The following is a 17,621-nucleotide window of genomic DNA, read 5'->3' as shown; positions in this document are numbered from 1 at the left end:
TTATAATAGTGCAATGGGTTTTTAACTGTACCCAAAAGCTACAACAACAACAACAACATTTATTTATATAGCACATTTTCATACAAATAATGTAGCTCAAAGTGCTAGGGAGGTGTCTGCCAACTATGCTGGACCGATTGTGGACAAAAATGTAATCTCAGCTGTGAGACAGCAGTGCTAACCACTGCGATTCAAATGAGAAAAGACATAGGCGGGACAATAACCACAAATAAAACTGAGTAGGACACATATTGGCTGTGCCTCCAAGTGGCAGTTGTGACTCCAGGTGAATCTTCTTTTTCCCGTCAGGAAAATAGAAGCACCTTGTAAACAGTAATAAATCTTTTGTTGTTATTACTTCTTACTATTATTGCAGTTTGGGCAGCAATCTTATAGTAAGCATATGTAAAAGTTCGGCGCCCTGCTACATTTCTGAAATGTCACATTAGTCTTGCAAAACATCTTGGCGCGCTTGGAACAAATGTTTGTCTAAGGCCAGCAACATCCACAGCTTCCAGGAAAGTATTAGGTGAAAAGGTCCGCAGCAAATATAGTATGCCCACTGAAAAAAAGGACTATTTTATACATGTGTACAGTACTATTTTGTATGTTATTATTTTTATTATTACATAATTTTAATTTTCTTGTAATTATTTGACATCTTGTAAAGCACATCTGAGCTACACTGTGTAGGAAAATGTGCTATACAATACTGTTGTAAACGCATTCCACAATGAGACAGAATTATAGCTTCTGTGTAAGAGTATATCAATCAGCTAAATAATTAAATTGTTATCTGTAATCAATTATTTGAGAAGAAAATGCTGTACCTGCAGCCTAAGATGATATCCCACTTTCGACACTACAACACTGAGTGCCCACTGATAAATGTGTCCTTCAATTGCCATCCTGATGCTTGGTGGGGATTGTAGTCCAGTGTCACCACTGGTTTTTAGGTTGTTCCTCTCAATTACAACCCCTCTTCCCGTAACAAAATATAGCCTTAATTTTAAGTTGGACCAATGGATAAGCACATGCAAATTTTTGTGAAAGTCCATTAAGCCGTCATTGTATGATTAGCAACAAACAAATAGAACAACAAATGGAATACAATTTTATTTATATAGATATGTGTGGGAACTACAAGTGTCTTGGATACAAAAAGTGAATATGAATTGAAATATCACAGCCTGTAAGTCAAGTCCTCAAAAAGTAAATATGATGGATCAAAGGCTCCTGTTATAGGGGAAAGTGTGGTGTTTCAAACCTTTTTAACTGATTTGAGTGACTACTGCAAGAACAAAACTACTGCAAAGATATGGGAAATGGTACTTGTCTGAATCATCTATTCTGCACCTCAGTGGCAAAACTTGCATTAAACAGGCTCCTAGTCTCTTGACTCAAAATGAGTCAGAAATGGAGTATGTGGCAAGTGGCTGGGGGTGGCACCCAGCCGGGATGCCCGGAAGGACAGGAGGAGGGATTGCACCTCCTCCAGACCATGAGGGGGCGACTGCCCTGGTGTCTTTGGGAACCAAGGGAACTGAGCATGGAAGCTCAACCCTATAGGGGCCCGTGGTCACCGCCAGGAGGCGCCCCAATGATTGAGGAGCCCTAGCCCTCAGCACTTCCACCACACCCGGAAGTGCTGGGGGGAAGAAGACTACATTGGGGAGTGCCGGCAAAGCTTATCAGGAGACACCTGGAGCACGTCCGGGTAGGTATAAAAGTCTTGTTGGAGAGGAGTGGAGGTGGCCTGAAGAAAGAGGCATTGGTTAAAGGCCTGGACTTTTGGGGGAGTTGTTTGGGGTTGTGTGACTGTCGTAAATAGTAAATTATGTATAATAAACGTGTGGGTTGAACCATCGCTGTCCGCCTGTCTGTGTCTGGGCCAGCTTCCACAAGTAAAACTACAGTCCTATCACAAATAACACCACAAGTAAATCTACAGGAAACTAAGCAACCACTCCCTATAACACTGTAATCTGGTAATTACAGGACATTAATTCAGTCCATCATATCTGTATGTTGATTTGCTTCTTTTCAACATTTAAACATGCAAGCTGACTTGTGACCAAAATAAACCTTCCATCTCAAAATATTCAGCTAATAAACTTGGATGTGGCTTGGAAACATTCTTTAATATATAGTGGCTCTAGTTACTGAAATGAAAGATTTACAATTGCAGTTTTCAGTATTTATACATTTTATGTATAGCTATTTTACTACTAGATAACTGGCATTTAATATTCTGCACCTGATAAGTAACTTTAGTTTCAAATACCACATTTCGATTATATTAGGCTGGTTCAAATCAAATTAAGGGAAAAAACACACTCTTCAAGTTTAAATGTATTCAGGAATGAAAGAAATAAAATTAGAAAAAAGAAACCAGAGTACCTTTCTCTTGGCGTTATTCTCCTTCTCACATTTCTCCATCTCTTTTTGTGGAGTAGGGTCATCATGATCACCACTATCATCATCTTTTAAACTAAAACAAAATGTCACAACAAAAAAATGTGTAAGTAAATATGCCATAGTACTAACTTTTCTAACAGATCAATATATATAAAATTGGCTTTCTCATTCACACAATGAAACAACTCACAATGTTAAATATTCAAAATTTGTGGAAAAACTATTCAAACATGCATGAACAGGTTTAACATTCAAGAAAACATATTTTTTGTTTCTCTTCATTATAAGCTTAGAAGAGGAACATGAAAAAGTAATATGCAAGAATGAGCATGCATTCCAGATGTGTCCAAACATATTTCAAAGGTGTAAACTTCTTAGGCTGGTTCAAATCAAAGTAAAATGGAAAAGAAAAAAATAGACTTCAAGTTTAAATGTTATTAGTTTGTAATCTTGCTGTGTACAATGAATAAAAAGGTCAAATATTACAAACTATAATATTAAACAAAAATTTATAAAACATGTATTGCTCTCCTAGCTTTCTGCTGAATCTCTCTCTTGTACAGCACAGAACACAGTAACATAGATAGTGTTTTTAACACCACTTAAAAATAAACATAGCAGGACAAAAAAGATAAACACATATTTAAATCATTATGTAAGAGTACATACAAAACGTTACAGGTGATAATGTAGAGTTTCACAGCTAAAACTATTTCAAACTGCACCCTTTTAAAATAGAAAAAGGTTTTTCAGTGGGAATTATTTTGTACATGCCATGTATTTACCATCAATATTAAAACATGTTCACCACACATCTCACTAAATATGACAAGTGAATCTATTTATAATGTTATCTATATTGCACTTTACGATGCTATTTATTAAGGAACAGTTTCTAAAATCAATTCATAATATAAAGCAAACATAAAGTGCCATAATTAAGGTACCTCACATTAAACATCTAAATAGTAATGCAGTGATGGTTGTTTTGTATTAATGATAAAAAAAAAAAATGTCCACATTGAGATTTCAGACATGTTATCTTAATCATAGTGATGGAGTCAGTCTTTTTCTAACCCACTTAGCTACCAGGGGTTCTCAGCTACCATAGGGTGCAAGACAGGAACAAACACTGGACTAGTCTATAGGAGGGCAAATTTTTTTATCACCAATCCACCTAACCTGCATGTCTTCAGACTGTGGGAGGAAACCAGAGTACCTGAAGGAAACCCACACAGACAAGGGGAGAAAATGCAAACTCCAATCAAGGAGGACCCAAGGCAGAAACCTTGGTCTCCTTACTGCAAGGCACCATGCCACCACTGCCCCACCATGCTGCCTAGGGATGGAGTGATCTGTGAAATCCAATATTTATGACTGTGTGCTGGGGAAAAATCAGGAGTGCCTGGTAAAAACCTATGCTGACAGAGAAAGAACATGCAAACGCTATACAGACAATGCTGTTTCCATCATCAGACTGCAGCACCTACCATACTGGTAACATTAGCAAAAAAAAAAAAAAAATTAGTCACAGAAAATCACTCAAGAGTATATGAACCAGCATTCAACAGGATATGCTGACGTTTCAGTACAGTTCACATTTATGCCTTTGAAATTAAAATATTACTAAAAGTTGTGTTCATGTTTAAAACATCAAAATTGTTCTCAAGTTTCTTAATGTTAAAAAAACAATATCTTTTCACTCTGTAATGGCCTGCACCTACTGATAGGATTTTCATTTTCTACTAGACAAAGAGCCCGTTTCGACAACGTAAGATGAAACGGGCACGAGTTTGTGTCAGCAGTGTATGAAGAACAAATGAGAAGGAACTAAGAAGTTGTTTTGTAATGATTGTAGTCCGCTTTACTCATTACTGTACAGGCTTGTACTGTTAGTTGATGAATTTTCCAGGCCTATAGTATAATATTGAATGATGAATGTTCCAGTACAATATGGAATAGTAATAAGTATAAGCACCACAAACCTGATATAGGTGTATTGAACGAATGTGTAATTGAATCAGAATGCGTAATTAGGCCTCGAGCTGTAGTCGAAATCACCTTTCAGGCCTCTAGAGCTTTAATCGAAGTCCTTTCTCTTTGAATTTTTGCGGCCGTAAATCCGCCGCCTGCCACAATGTTGGGGCTGGATGTTGGTCTCATAAGGTTTTTCGGGCAGCTGCAGAAGGCGACTGCACATTCGGCTTCGGACGTGCACAGAAGGCGACTGCGCATTCGGCTTCGGACGGACGTGAGTGAGTGAGGAGGCAGACGAATTATGTATTAAGATTGGAGTACTTTATTGTAATCTTGTTTGAAACAAAAATTGAAAATAAAATAAATGTATTCCCTTTAATAAAAATTAAAAAGTGTCTGTGTATCTATGTGTCTGTCTGCTTGCTATGTCTATCATTCCAACAGATAGTGAATAGTAAACACTTTTATTAATAAAATGAATTGCATTGGTCATTCCATCACATGGCACATGAAACATTTGTAGTAATGTATTTTATTACAAATATGTGCCACCTGTTGGAACGGCAATGCATTAGATGCTGCACTACAAGTGTTAACGCTGAGGTCTATATTGATTACTTACATTTCAACCTATCTTAAACTGATGGCACAGCTAGTGTTAAATAAAAAGTTAATTAAAAAAATGAAATAGCACTGCTTTATGCCTAATGTTCCATACTAATTCAATGCTGCTCCATCGAGCACAACTCTGCAAGAAGTGTCAGAAACTAACAAAATAAAAACTTGCATAATTCTGTCACCACAAAAGCATAGGTGCAATAATTTCCCCTAACTAATTTATAAAATAAAACATTTAAAACAATCTAGACAATTAAAGGCCATTCAGCCTAACAAGGCTCGCCAGTCCTATCCACTTAATTCATCTTAAAAAAAAAAAAAAAACCACAAACAAAATCTGGGTTTGAAAGTCCCTAAAGTCTTATTGTCTACCACACTACTTTGTAGATTATTCCAAGTGTCTATTGCTCTCTGTGTAAAGAAAAAGTTCCTAATGTTTGTGCTAAACTTACCTTTAACAAGTTTCAAAATGTGCCCCCATGTTCTTGATGAACCCATTTTAAAGTAACAGTCTTGATCCTCTGTATTAATTTTCTTCATAATTTTAAGCACTTCAATCATGTCACCTCTTAATCTTCTTTCGTTTGCACAGAAAAGGCTCAGCTATTTTAATTTTTCTTCATAATTCATCTCCTGTAGCCCTGGATTCAACCTAGTCGCTTTTCTATGTACTTTTTCTAGAGCTGCTGTCCTTATAGTAGTCTGGAGACCAAAACTACAAACAGTACTCCAGAGAAGGCCTCACCACTGCATTATGAAGCTTGAGCATAACCTCCTTGAACTTGTACTCTATACATCATGCTACATAACCTAACATCCTGTTAGTCTTCTTAATGGCTTCTGAATACTGTCTCAAAGTATCCTAAATTCTTCTCATAAGGTGTACTCTTGATTTTCAGACCTCCCATTCAATATTCAAACACAATATTTTTACTTCCTACATGGAATACTTGAAATTTAATGTCAGTAAGTGTAATCTGCCACAAATCTGTCCAAGCTTATATGCTGTCCAAGTCACTCTATAATCCATGCATCCATCCATCCATCCATCCTCTTCCGCTTATCCGAGACCGGGTCACAGGGGCAGCAGCTTGAGCAGAGATGCCCAGACTTCCCTCTCCCCGGCCACTTCTTCTAGCTCTTCCGGGAGAATCCCAAGGCGTTCCCAAGCCAGCCGAGAGACATAGTCCCTCCCACGTGTCCTGGGTCTTCCCCAGGGCCTCCTCCCGGTTAGATGTGCCCGGAACACCTCACCAAGGAGGCGTCCTGGAGGCATCCTGATCAGATGCCCGAGCCACCTCATCTGACTCCTCTCGATGCGGAGGAGCAGTGGCTCTACTGTGAGCCCATCCCGGATGACTGAGCTTCTCACCCTATATTTAAGGGAAAGCCCAGACACCCTACGGAGGAAACTCATTTCAGCCACTAGTATTTGCGATCTCATTCTTTCGGTCACTACCCACTACGACCATAGGTGAGGGTAGAAACGTAGATCAACTGGCAAATTGAGAGCTTTGCCTTGCGGCTCAGCTCCTTTTTCGCCACGACAGACCGATGCAGAGCCTGCATCACTGCGGATGCCGCACCGATCCGCCTGTCGATCTCCCACTCTATTCTTCCCTCACTCGTGAACAAGATCCCGAGATACTTGAACTCCTCCACTTGGGGCAGGATCTCGCTCCCAACCCTGAGAGGGCATTCCACCATTTTTCGGCTGAGGACCATGGTCTCGGATTTGTAGGTGCCGATTCCCATCCCAGCCGCTTCACACTGAGAGAGCTGAAGATCACGCTGCCTGATGAAGCAAACAGGACAACATCATATGCAAAAAGCAGTGACCCAATCCTGAGTCCACCAAACCGGACCCCCTCAAAGCCCTGGCTGCGCCTAGAAATTCTGTCTATAAAAGTTATGATCAGAATCGGTGACAAAGGGCAGCCCTGGCGGAGTCCAACTCTTACTGAAAATGGGTTCGGCTTACTGCCGGTAATGCGGACCAAGCTCTGACACAGATTGTACAGAGACCGAACAGCCCTTATCAGGGGGTCCGGTACCCCATACTCTCGGAGTACCCTCCACAGGATTCCCCAAGGGACACGGTCGAACGCCTTTTCCAAGTCCACAAAACACATGTAGACTGGTTGGGCAAACTCCCATGCACCCTCCAGGACCTTGCTAAGGGTGTAGAGCTGGTCCACTGTTCCGCGACCAGGATGAAAACCACACTGTTCCTCCTGAATCCGAGGTTCGACTATCCGATGGACCCTCCTCTTCAGGACCCCCGAATAGACTTTTCCAGGGAGGCTGAGGAGTGTGATCCCTCTGCAGTTTGAACACACCCTCTGGTCCCCCTTCTTAAAGAGGGGGACCACCAAACCAGTCTGCCAATCCAGAGGCACTGTCCCTGATGTCCATGTGATGTTGCAGAGGCGTGTCAACCAAGACAGTCCTACAACATCCAGAGCCTTGAGGAACTCCGGGTATATCTGATCCACCCCCGGGGCCCTGCCACCAAGGAGTTTTTTGACCACCTCAGTGACCTCAGTCCCAGATATGGGGGAGCTCACCTCCGAGTCCCCAGGCTCTGCTTCCTCATTGGAAGGCATGTTAGTGGGATTGAGAAGGTCTTCGATGTACTCCCCCCACCGACCCACAACGTCCCGAGTCCAGGTCAGCAGTACACCATCCCTACCATATACAGTGTTGACACTGCACCGCTTCCCCCTCCTGAGACGCCGGATGGTGGACCAGAAGCGCCTGGAATACGTCTAAAAGTCGTTCTCCATGGCCTCCCCAAACTCCTCCCATGCCAGAGTTTTTGCCTCAGCAACCACCAAACCCTCTATAATGACTTAACGAATTCCAGATTATCTGCCAATCCACCTATCTTCGTATCATCTGCAAACTTAACCAGCCGGTTACTTATATTCCTATCCAACTCATTCATATAAATTTTAAAAATAGCAGCGGACCTAGCACTGACCAATATAGAAGACCACTCCTAACATCAGCCAATTTTGATAATGTTCCTCGCACCATCACCCTCTGCTTCCTGTGTCTGAGCCAATTCTGCACCCACCCTGAACTCTCACTTCTTTTAGTTTGATGCTCAACCTCTCATGTGGTACCTTATCAAATGTTTTCTGAAAGTGCAGATAAATAATTATTATATGCTCCATTTCTATATCATCGTTCTGTTGCTTCCTCACAGAATTCCAGCATTTTGGTAAAATGTGACCTCCCCTCTTCTGAACCATGCTAACTGTTCAGAAAATCTTCTGTACTTGCCATGTGCTGCTCAATCTTTTCCTTAATAATTTCTTCCATTAATTTTCTGTGATGCACATTAAGGTTATTGGTATATACTTGCTTGGATCTAAACAGGATAGTATTTACCATTTTACAGTCCTTCGAATTTCCCCAGGGCACAGTGACGTCATAAAAATGTGCATCAAGAGTTTACATATGAACTCACTTACCTCCTTGAGTACTCGAGGGTAAATATCTGGTTCTGGTTATTTGTTTGATTTCAGCCTATGTAATCTGAGCAGTTCTTCTCCCTCTACAATTTCTGTATCACTCAGTAACTCCTTGTTAGTCCCATTTAGCACTGGGAGGTTATCCACTTCCTCACTTGTGAAAACCTCAGAAAAATGCTAGAGCATCCGCTATGTCACGGTCTGTATCTTTTAATTCCCCTTTACCATTCCTGATGCACTTCACCTCCTCCTTGACTGATCTTTTAACATTGAAAGAATCTCTTTGGGTCATATTTCACCTTATCTGCTATACTTCTCTCTGTCATTTAGCCTACCTTATATCTTTCTTAATGGTTGCCCTCATGTTCTCATATATCCAACAGTTCACTTTGAGTTTTTAGTCTTATATGCCTTAAACAGAGCAGTTTGTTCCTTTGCAGCTTCTTTTTTTAAACTCTTCATTAACCCATTGCAGAGTTTAAGTTTCCTTTTAATTCCAAATTTAGGTATGTACCAGTCCTGTATTACATATAAAACATTTTTAAACCTGTTCTACTGCTCCTCGACTGTCTCCACACTTAAAAGCTTATCCTAGTCCATCCTCCTTAGACATTGCCTAAAGCTTATCCTAGTCCATCCTCCTTAGACATTGCCTAAAGCTTATCCTAGTCCATCCTCCTTAGAAATTGCCTAAAGCTTATCCTAGTCCATCCTCCTTAGACATTGCCGCATCTGCTCAAAATCTGCCCTGTGAAAGTTAAAACAGTTTCAGTCTTTGCATCCACACTCCTCAAAAACACTGAGAATTGTATTACAGTATGCTCACTTGACCATACTGCTCCAGTCACCTTTACATCCTCAATTCTGTCCTGATTACTACAAAATACTAAATCTAGGGTGCTTAAACATACTGTGTTAAACAACAGTCATTATTTACTTCTATTTCCAATGTTATCCCAGTTAATATTCAGATAATTAAAGTCCCCCATGACTAGAATGTCCCCTTGTAAACCTGCCTTTTTAATATTACTAAAACAATGTGCCTTGAAACTAGTGCTGGGCGGTACGACCAAAATTCTATATCATGGTATATTTTTCAAAATTATACCGGTTTCACGGTATTGGAAGGTATTTTTTTCCCATGCACGAGTGGATGTTAACCACATTTTCTACTGCAATTACTGGCTAAGAATAACCTATTCCACTGTCATAAGTTGTATATTGTACAAAAAAAACATTTTAATGTGCACACAAGTATTAATACAGGTTTGCATGGCCCAATAAAGTGATAGTTTTCAAGGGGGTGGCACTAATGAAGAGAAGGAATCACATCGCATGACAGATGCAGTCAACTAATATGCTTCCCCAACACATTGGTGCCCCTCCGGTTTTTTACCCTGCACCAACATTTGAGCCATGTATTAAGCCTTCTAATCTCCTCAATCTTATCTGGACTGACACATGCAGAACTTCAGAAAAGACTAACTGCCTTGTCAGTTCTGCTACTCAGCCTGGCACCTAACTCTTTGAATTTGGATCACAGAACTGACAGACTACCCTTATGCATGTTATTTGTTGCAACATGGACAATGACAACTGGATCCATCCCTGCTCTAGCCAAGAACCTATCCACCCTTCCAGGGAGATCTCCCACCTGTGCCACCAATGAAGATTCTTGGTCTCTGGAGCAAACTTTTGCTTCAATCCCTCTAATGATTGAGTCCCCAAATATTACTACCTCCCACTTTCTGGGAACTGGTTTTGAGGTGGGTCTTCATCCCTGCCTACCACCTCCACAAGCACCTGCAAGCAGTTTGACACTTTCAATTCCGGGGTTGATTCCCTCGACAGTGTGTACCCTTTACCATAAGCCTTGTGAACATGACCCACCCTCTCTCTACCTGTCTGGTCTAGAATCTCCTTCCACGCCACCTTATGAGTATACACTCTCGCTCTCTCAAGGACATCTGGGCCAGGTCTGCCAGTTCCCTTACTAAAACAAAGGCCAGCCAACTCCTCCCTCATTTCAGCAACCCTGAGCTCGAGGTTCTGGATCAGCTGGCATCTTCTGCATCCTCTAAAAAGTCCAATATCAAACAGAACTTGCAGAACTTGCATTATTCAAATTTGAGTTAGGATTGCTAAAACTGCCTTAACTTTTTTTTATTAAAATTAAATGATTTAACTTAAACGTTTTTAGTTTTACCATTTAAGACAAAGAAATTAGATTATAGAACTGCTACAGTTACTTTACACCTTCTGGCCCCTTAAAGTCCTATAATCTTCTCCCTTTCTGACTGATGGCTGTTTGTTCTTATTTGAGGTTGACTTTACACTTCTCTGTCTGTTCTCCTAACTTTGCTCTCCTCTTAATGATTTATCCTTACCTAAACACTCACCACTTGCACTGTTTGTAGTCCTTTGATTATTAATGAACCCTTACGGGGTGGCCCTCTTAACTTTCATGAGCGCTAAGAAATGTTTAAATCTACAAAAGCTGGCTTACTGAATATGCGCTGCTAATTAATTTCTTACTGTCTTTTCTGCTCCTACAGCCCCTTATATGCCCGATTGCCCTAACACTGGGCACCTGCGAATGTAGCAAAGAGCCTTCCCTTTATTGCTTTGAAGTCAGCCCCCACTAAGGAATCCTGTGTCACTGATTTTAATTTCATTACAAGACAGGTGAAAAGATCCTTGATAACATTCTCAGTTTCAAGCACATCCCACCCTCATTCTTAGTCACAAAAGTTTATGCCAAGTAAAAGAGAAATAATTTGAAAAGTATGCTGTAACAGCAGAGGTTTGATGAAGCATGGAAATGGAGCCCTACAAATTTAATGCACCTCAATAAGAGGAATGAACCCAAGTGAATACAACTTCTGATTTATCATTATTTTTAAAATACCTATACCTAATCCAAGAAGCACAATCTATTTGCTTGTTGTTCTTTATGTGTGGATTTGTTTGTCAAGCCATAGACTTGAAACGTGACTTTTGATGATTATTTTTAAAATACCTATACCTAATCCAAGAAGCACAATCTATTTGCTTGTTGTTCTTTATGTGTGGATTTGTTTGTCAAGCCATAGACTTGAAACGTGACTTTTGATGAGATGTTAATTTCTGAAATAACTTTTGGCCTTGTCCCCAAGGGGTGCAGCAGGGGCTGTTTGGGGGGAGTAAGAGTGAGTGGTGAGAAATACTAGTGTTATTGCTTGACAAACAACACAGATTTTGATAGCCAGCGCAGTTGCCTTTCAGTTAAGAAGTCCAGATTTGATTTTCCTTTTCCACTCACTACACTTGTTATTTAATCAAACATTGTCCTTACAATTTGTGTCTTGGCCCCAAGAGATCCTGGATGGCGCCGCAATGTTTCTGGAGATAATAATTGCATTTGATGTTGCAAAAAAAATCGGTCATCATTACACCATCATTGAATTTATCCGCCTGCTTGGCGTTACTTTTACGTCGGATTTAAAGCTGTGCAAGTCAAGTTTTTAACATCTAACTTTCGACCTTGCCTGGTGGCCTGGTCAGCGCAATTGCTTAGCAACTCCAAAATTGCCTCAATTTTTATAAGGAAATACAATCACCATTTTTATATGTTAATACAATAATTTCTTTCCTACATTCAAATAACAGTAAAGTTTGGAAATAACATTTAAAAACAACAAGGAAAGCTTCAAAATAGCAAGGAGTCAATAAAAAGGAAAATCTGTCTGTGAACATTGTTGGAAAAAAATACTTTAGCCCTGCACAAAGTAGATGTCTTAAAGGATATGTCAAATTTACAGTTTGTTAGCCCTGAGCATGGGAATGGCGCTACAAAATAAAATGTATTATTTTATTATTAAAATCTATGGAAGGGTTTATAAAGTGAGTTTTAAAGAATTCATCATAAGTATAACTTCTGACTTCAAATGTATCAAACCAAGCCTATGGAGAAAAAAAAAAAAGCTTTCATACTTTAAAAAAAAAAAAAATACTGATTTTCCAATTCCTCCTTTTACAGATTGCAATGTTGGCAGATAATTTTTGGAAGTAAAAATAATTTACCATTATTTATTTCTATTGATAAGCAATGTAAATAAGTTTAAATGGCACATGTGTGAAGAGCACTAGTTTGTGTCCCCCTAAATGACAAGCAATTTCTTTTTAGTTATGTTTATTAAATAGTTAAACAAGATGTTCTTGCAATGAAGATATACTGTACTATAGGCTCCATCTGTATAGATGGCATCACACTACATGATTTCAAGTCACAGAGCATGTATCAGTTACTTAACGACCAAAGAGTTCCTCCTTGCCTTGACGATGTTAGATTACATACTAAGGAATCGAAAGGGATGATGGTTAAAACAAATCTCTCATGACTTCTCAGCACAGCTTCAAATTCTCAGTGTATCTCAAGCTCCCCACATTTTTTAGTCTATTAACATCCTACATGACAACACCAGGCTCTGTAAGAATATTTTTCAGGTATGGTAAGTCCAAATGTAATATCAGCCCATCTTTTTCCTTTTTCCAATCTGCTGTGGTATGACAAGTGAGGTACTGGTCAGACAAGTCTCTTCTGTTTTTGCAGTCCAATATAGCTGCTTTCCTTGTAGCCATACAGTACCTTCGGCTGAGTGTTCACGGGTTGAGCTCTTGCACACAGAGGAGCCTATCCTTACGACTTAAGACAAAATTCAAACCAATCTGATTACACTGTAGCTCACCACAGAGTACCATGACCAGTGTCTTGAGGATGTCACACTACAGGTCTACAGTCACAGAAAAGTGCTGCAACTGTCCATAATTCACTATTGTAAATGAAGGCAATGTCTGAAAAATCACTCAAAGTTGTGTAATGTGACACTGATGTAAGTTTCAAACACAATGTGTATATCTTTCAGACACACGGTTTACAATCCAGCACTTTAAGAGGTAACACACTATTGCATACACCATGAAAAAAACACATTTAAAATGAGACATTTGCTTGACCCACATATTTTAAAGGAAATTATACAATCATAAATTAAAGGGCCAGTAATATTTTGCAAAGTATTATGAAATCTTATCTGTAACCCATTTTAACTAATTACTTACTTAATACTTCTTTCAACTACTGCCTATGCTATGCAGAGATTTCACAAGAACTTATACTTCAGTATTAAACCAATGTCAAATAAGTCAGTATACAGTGATCCCTCGCTATATCGCACTTCGCCTTTCGCAGCTTCACTCCATCGCGGATTTTATATGTAAGCATATTTAAATATATATCGCAGATTTTTTGCTGGTTCGCGGATTTCTGCGGACAATGGGTCTTTTAATTTCTGGTACATGCTTCCTCAGTTGGTTTGCCCAGTTGATTTCATACAAGGGATGCTATTGGCAGATGGCTGAGAAGCTACCCAACTTACTTTCTCTCTCTCTTGCGCTGAGTTTCTCTGATCCTGACGTAGGGGGATTGAGCAGGGGGGCTGTTCGCACACCTAGACGATACGGACGCTCGTCTAAAAATGCTGAAAGATTATCTTCACGTTGCTATCTTTTGTGCAGCTGCTTCCTGAAACGACATGCTGCACGGTGCTTCGCATACTTAAAAGCTCGAAGGGCACGTATTGATTTTTGACTGAAAAACAAACTCTGTCTCTCTCTATCTCTCTCTCTCCCTGCTCCTGACGGAGGGGGTGTGAGCTGCCGCCTTCAACTGCTTTTTGCCGCGGTGCTTCGCATACTTAAAAGCCAAACAGCCCTATTGATTTGTTTGCTAGAGATTGTTTTCTCTATCTATGTGACATTCTGTGCTCCTGACACGCACTCCTTTGAAGAGGAAGATATGTTTGCATTCTTTTAATTGTGAGATGGAACTGTCATCTCTGTCTTGTCATGGAGCACAGGTTAAACTTTTGAAAAAGAGACAAATGTTTGTTTGCAGTGTTTGAATAACGTTCCTGTCTCTCTACAACCTCCTGTGTTTCTGCGCAAATCTGTGACCCAAGCATGACAATATAAAAATAACCATATAAACATATGGTTTCTACTTCGCGGATTTTCTTATTTCGCGGGTGGCTCTGGAACGCAACCCCCGCGATGGAGGAGGGATTACTGTATTGCTAATAAAGAATGGCCAAGACCACTGTGAAGTGTATCAGATATACTAAAGATGATTTAAATTTCCACAATGTGAAACTGCAAATGTTCCAAACTTGCATTTTCCTTACTTTTATACTTTAAGCAGATAACATCCCTAAAATTCATGGGCGCTAGGAAGCATCAATCATAAGAGTGCTTAACACTAGAATTCCTGAAGCCTATGAAAAAACTCGTAATCCCAGCCCACCTTAAATCCCTTCACACCTCTATCATCAGCATCTTTTGTTTTGTAAATGCGTCAATCAGCACAAGCAGCCTGCTATCCCATCCCCCGCCTTGATGGAGCTCAGCTTGCAGGCAAAAGTTCTCCCAGCTCAAGCCAAGGCTCCTTATCTGCATGTAATGTGCCTGGAGTTATACAGTAATCCCTCGCTATATCGCGCTTCGCCTTTCGCGGCTTCACTCCATCGCGGATTTTATATGTAAGCATATTTAAATATATATCGCGGATTTTTCGCTGCTTCGCGGGTTTCTGAGGACAATGGGTCTTTTAATTTCTGGTACATGCTTACTCAGTTGGTTTGCCCAGTTGATTTCATACAAGGGACGCTATTGGCAGATGGCTAAGAAGCTACCCAGCTTACTTTTCTCTGTCTCTTGCGCTGACTTTCTCTGATCCTGACGTAGGGGGATTGAGCAGGAGGGCTGTTCGCACACCTAGACGATACTGACGCTCGTCTAAAAATGCTGAAAGATTATCTTCACGTTGCTATCTTTTGTGCAGCTGCTTCCTGAAACGACATGCTGAACGGTGCTTCGCATACTTAAAAGCACGAAGGGCACGTATTGATTTTTTTATCTGTCTCTCTCTATCTCTCTCTCTCTGCTCCTGGCGGAGGGGGTGTGAGCTGCCGCCTTCAACAGCTTTGTGCCGCGGTGCTTCGCATACTTAAAAACCAAACAGCCCTATTGATTTGTTTGCTCCTTTGAAGAGGAAGATATGTTTGCATTTTTTTAATTGTGAGACTGAACTGTCATCTCTGTCTTGTCATGGAGCACAGTTTAAACTTTTGAAAAAGAGACAAATGTTTGTTTGCAGTGTTTGAGTAACGTTCCTGTCTCTCTACAACCTCCTGTGTTTCTGCGCAAATCTGTGACCCAAGCATGACAATATAAAAAAACCATATAAACATATGGATTTTACTTCGCGGATTTTCTTATTACGCGGGTGGCTCTGGAACGCAACTCCCGCGATGGAGGAGGGATTACTGTATAAGGTAAATAATACAGTATATCGTTATTTGGAATGCATGCATGTCATGTGTGTTCCATGTCTACAAAGATCTGGTTAAGTGTAGGATGAAAGGAAATGTGAGAAATGCTGAACACATACCTAAAAGTAGAAACTTTTTCCATGTTATACTAATAATGACGAGAAGTGTATAATGTATTACAGTACACCCCGACATTTTGCTGGGGTTACATTCCTAGAGCACCCGCGAATTGTGAAAAAGTGAAAATTTTGGATGTGGTTAAAAAAAATGCCTATTTCTATAGTTTAAACCCAAAATATGCTCCCAAAACACTTTAATTTCAAACTCAGCTGAATACATTACCTAAAAAAAAAAGAATGTAAAGGTAAACCCGTATACTGCACAGTACTGTACTGCTATGTCTCCAGCAGTGCTAGAATGTAAAATACCAATGTTACTGCTATACAGTAATCCCTCCTCCATCGCGGGGGTTGCGTTCCAGAGCCACCCGCGAAATAAGAAAATCCGCGAAGTAGAAACCATATGTTTATATGGTTATTTTTATATTGTCATGCTTGGGTCACAGATTTGCGCAGAAACACAGGAGGTTGTAGAGAGACAGAAACGTTATTCAAACACTGCAAACAAACATTTGTCTCTTTGATGACAGTTCTGTCTCACAATTAAAAGAATGCAAACATATCTTCCTCTTCAAAGGAAACAGAGAGGAAAGCAAACAAATCAATAGGGCTGTTTGTTTTTAAGTATGCGAAGCACCGCCGGTACAAAGCTGTTGAAGGCGGCAGCTCACACCCCCTCCGTCAGGAGCAGAGAGAGAGAGAGAGAGACAGACAGAGAAAAACAAAGTCAAAAATCAATACGTGCCCTTTGAGCTTTTAAGTATGCGAAGCACCGTACAGCATACTTAAAAGCTGCACACAGAAGGTAGCAACGTGAAGATAATCTTTCAGCATTTTTAGACGAGCGTCCGTATCGTCTAGGTGTGCGAACAGCCACCCTGCTCACACCCCCTACGTCAGGATCACAGATAGTCAGCGCAAGAGAGAGAGAAAGAAAAGTAAGTTGGGTAGCTTCTCAGCCATCTGCCAATAGCGCCCTTGTATGAAATCAACTGTCAAACCAACAGAGGAAGCATGTACCAGAAATTAAAAGACCCATTGTCCTCAGATATCCGCGAACCAGCAAAAAATCCGCGATATATATTTAAATATGCTTACATATAAAATCCGCGATAGAGTGAAGCCACGAAAGGCGAAGCGCGATATAGCGAGGGATCACTGTATGTACTATAATTCATGCAAGCGCATTTTCATTGCCAGAAGCCTTAGAAGGTGCAGGGCGTTTCAATGGCATCTTGGGGCTTTATGCCTTAAACTGCCACATACTTGGGGGTTAATGCATCCCTGGATGGCAAATACTTTTTTGCTGCACTTTAAGTAAACGTCACAATTTGCAAAGAAAAAGTGAAATTTTAATGGAACACATTTTTTTCATGCAAAGAGCATCACAATTACTGCAACACTGATAATTTTACACCTGCTAATGAACTATAAAAACTATTTCAAAAACTACTGGAACAATATGTACAAGGTGTAACTGACGCCATGGATGAAATCACCGAGCCAGCTGCGCTTGAACTGGCTGCACACAAGCACACAGAGGTAAGCGCTGATGCTGGCAGGCTAGTCGAGTGCAGCGGCTGAATCCCAGAGACGGTGAGGATGCAGGGTGTCACGCTTGGGGCACAGAAACACAAGAGATT

General features: G+C 40.3%; 2 protein-coding genes across 5 annotated transcripts in view; one reads left to right on the top strand and one right to left on the bottom strand.

Moving 5' to 3' along the window:
• Positions 1 to 17,621, bottom strand: part of LOC114648893 (eukaryotic translation initiation factor 4E type 2-like) — a 93,149-nt gene that overhangs the window by 16,153 nt on the left and 59,375 nt on the right. For both annotated transcript variants that reach the window (XM_051924093.1, XM_051924095.1), the window contains exon 2: positions 2,401 to 2,491. In XM_051924093.1, coding sequence (XP_051780053.1) covers positions 2,401 to 2,491 — 91 coding nt within the window. The remainder of the gene's footprint in view (positions 1 to 2,400; positions 2,492 to 17,621) is intronic.
• Positions 1 to 17,621, top strand: part of chrne (cholinergic receptor, nicotinic, epsilon) — a 135,707-nt gene that overhangs the window by 113,169 nt on the left and 4,917 nt on the right. The gene's annotated exons all lie outside the window — the stretch shown is intronic.

This window comes from Erpetoichthys calabaricus, chromosome 3 (assembly GCF_900747795.2).
Source record: "Erpetoichthys calabaricus chromosome 3, fErpCal1.3, whole genome shotgun sequence".
In the NCBI taxonomy this organism is placed as follows: domain Eukaryota; kingdom Metazoa; phylum Chordata; class Cladistia; order Polypteriformes; family Polypteridae; genus Erpetoichthys; species Erpetoichthys calabaricus.
The sequence above is the reverse complement of the archived record's forward strand: the minus strand, read 5'-3'. Positions and strand labels throughout refer to the sequence as shown.